General features: G+C 38.9%; 1 protein-coding gene across 1 annotated transcript; it reads left to right on the forward strand.

Annotated features, from left to right (window-relative positions):
- The first annotated feature begins 1,841 nt into the window (after positions 1-1,841).
- Positions 1,842-2,675, forward strand: LOC103736680 (olfactory receptor 5AK2-like). Its single transcript, XM_008836187.1, has one exon. The coding sequence runs from the start codon at positions 1,842-1,844 to the stop codon at positions 2,673-2,675; it is 834 nt and encodes a 277-aa protein (XP_008834409.1).
- Positions 2,676-2,934: the final 259 nt, after the last annotated feature.

Genomic DNA, 2,934 nt, shown 5'->3' on the forward strand with positions numbered 1-2,934 from the left:
CTGCTCTTGTGGTAATGATGTTTATAATACAAACTTACTCTGGACAAATGACTTTTACCTAAGCTTGCAGCACAATTTAAACAAGACCACTGAAAAGTCTTCCTCTTGTAACCTGGGCACAAGACCTTAATCTTTCATGACTCTTCCTTGCCCTCCACCTAAAATAATATATGCATGTGTGTACACATGCTTTACATATCAAAGCTCTGTAAACAGCATTTATCTCATTGCAAACAATGAGAAATTGTAGTTATTTGTGTGGTAGTACAGGCCTACGAACCAAGGGACAAAATTCTTTCTGATAATATACTTCCCCATTTCATTCTGAATGTAACTGTTTCAACAAAGAGTAAGTGCAGCCCTTGCTTAAGAGCACGGTTCCAAGAAGAATTCTGAAGGAACAGGTTCTCAATTCTGGTTCACTCTTGGCCTTAAAATGGATGTTGGGAGTCAGGCTGTTTTTTATTCATGCACAACAGCAGTGTGGCTCAAACAACACACACTCTCATTGTATAAATTATTGAATTGGAACCAGAATTAAAATACTGAAATGATAAATGGCTAAAAAAAAGCTGGAGGCTGCTAAAAAAAATCACAGAATCATATTTTAATATTGCCTCATACAAATTAGATTTCTGCTTAATGTACTGGAAAAGACCATTAATCTGTATTTCTTGGAATCACACACTGAAATCTAATATTCTTCTATGAGATATTCCTCACTTTCATATTGATCCATGGCTTACACACACTGCTGATATGATAGACAGCTTATATGATAGACTACCAAGACTATAAAAAACTGCTTATAAAGCAAAAATTCTTCTTGGGAGTGTTTGTCAGGAGAGTCCACGTCCAAAGTAACATGTGAGAGTCTTTGTGGGGGTTTTGAGTGTGATTTTTGTTTGTTGGTGTTTTATTTGCATGTGTGTATACATGTGTGTGTGTGTGTGTGTGCATGTAATGTACATGCTCATGAGTTTTTCCCATTTTAAAAATGTCATATTTGGGGCTGGAGAGATGGCTCAGTGTTTAAGAGTACTGGCTGCTCTTATAGAGGCCCCGGGTTCAATTCCCAGCACCCACACAGCAGCTAACAACCATCTCTAACTCCAGCCAGGGGATCAGACACCCTCTTCTGATCTCCGGGGGCATTGCACAACACAGGTGCACCTACCTACATGCAGGCAATACACTCATACACATAAAATTAAAATAATAAATGTTATTTAAAAAAATAATGATATTTTATTTCATGTATAGCCATATAGTTTATATATTAAATAACAATATAATAGAATGATTTGATATAGTTTTTCTTCAAGGGAGGAGAGGGAGTTTAATTTTACACTAAAGGGACTGACCCAGAGATCATTCCATAAAAAGAGTCAGCCCCCCACTCAAGTTTTGAAGGGTTTTTATACTCATATGTGAGGAAATGCAAGCAAAAGGCAAAATAGCACATACAAGTAATAATTAAGTAAACCCCTACATGTGACAATTAAGTAGTTTACAGGTTTATGGTTGCAAATCACGGGAATGTGAAAGCCTTGGGAAACAAAAACTTCTATCCTGGGTAACCAAGAGGGGGCAGGGGAGAAGACTCCAGTTCACTTCCCCCATTTTTATCTTCCCTCCCTGACCCTTTCCTGCTCCAAAGTTCTTAATTACCATCACATTCCAAGAGCTTTTAGCATCCATCTGATGTGCTCTTCTATTTCCATTAATATAGTTTTAAACAGAAGGAAAAACTGAAAAATTTCAAGTTACATATCAAAAAGTCATGAATATTTCCTTCATTTTTCCCCCCACTTTGGTCATTTCAAAGACTTTTAGCAGCCATGACACAAGGAAATCACACTCAAGTCAAGGACTTCTACCTTCCGGGATTTGGGGTCCAACGTGAGTTTCAGTGTGTTCTCTTCATTGTGTTTCTTGCCATCTACGTGACATCCATGGAGAATAACACTGGGATGATCCTCCTCATCAATACTGACTCCAGACGTCAGACCCCCATGTACTTCTTCTTACAGCATCTGGCTTTTGTTGACATCTGTTACACATTTGCTGTCACACCTAAGATGCTGCAAAACTTCATCATAGAAGACAGATCCATCTCATTTGGAGGATGTGTAGTGCAATCGCTAGTCTATGCAACATTTGCAACCAGTGACTGCTATGTGCTGGCAGCTATGGCAGTGGACCGTTACGTGGCCATCTGTAAGCCACTTTGCTACCTTATCATCATGTCCCGAAAAATCTGCATCCAGATGGTAGCTGGTTCCTGTCTCATGGGATCACTAAATTCCTCTGTATATACAGGTTTTACATTTTCATTGTCTTACTGCAAACTCAACAGCATCAATCACTTTTCCTGTGATGTTGTCCCAATCATCACCCTTTCATGCTCCAACATTGACACCAACATCAGGCTTCTTGTTGTCTTTGTGAGATTTAACCTGATGTTCACTGTGCTGGTCATTATCTTCTCCTATATATACATCATGGCCATCATCCTAAAGTTGCCTTCTACTACAGGGAGGACGACAACCTTCTCCACCTGTGCCTCCCCCTTGGCAGTGGTCACCATGTTCTGTGGAACTCTCGCTTACATGTCCTCACAGCCCCATTCTGACCATTCCAAGGAGAATATGAAACTGAAACTCCCTATATAGGTTTCATTCCCATTTAAACCCACTCATCAACATTCTTCGAAAGCTTGAGAACCAAGGAGGTAAATGAAGCATTTAGAACATTTTAGAACAAAACTGGTTCTTAAATGGGCGCAGGTGGTTAAAATTCAACAAATCTAAGCACTTAGTACAGATGCTCTACCATAATTTAGTATTTCTAAAATAATGAGTACGTTCATGCTTCAAACCAATTCTACTTCAATTCATAAGATCTTAAAATACGGGAAACAAAGGAGGAACA

Source organism: Nannospalax galili, unplaced genomic scaffold (genome assembly GCF_000622305.1).
Source record: "Nannospalax galili isolate Female #2095 unplaced genomic scaffold, S.galili_v1.0 scaffold337, whole genome shotgun sequence".
Taxonomy (NCBI): domain Eukaryota; kingdom Metazoa; phylum Chordata; class Mammalia; order Rodentia; family Spalacidae; genus Nannospalax; species Nannospalax galili.

Bases quoted from the DNA above. Each gene is read 5' to 3' on its own strand.
- LOC103736680 (XM_008836187.1), top strand. From the start codon at position 1,842: ATGACACAAGGAAATCACACTCAAGTCAAGGACTTCTACCTTCCGGGA.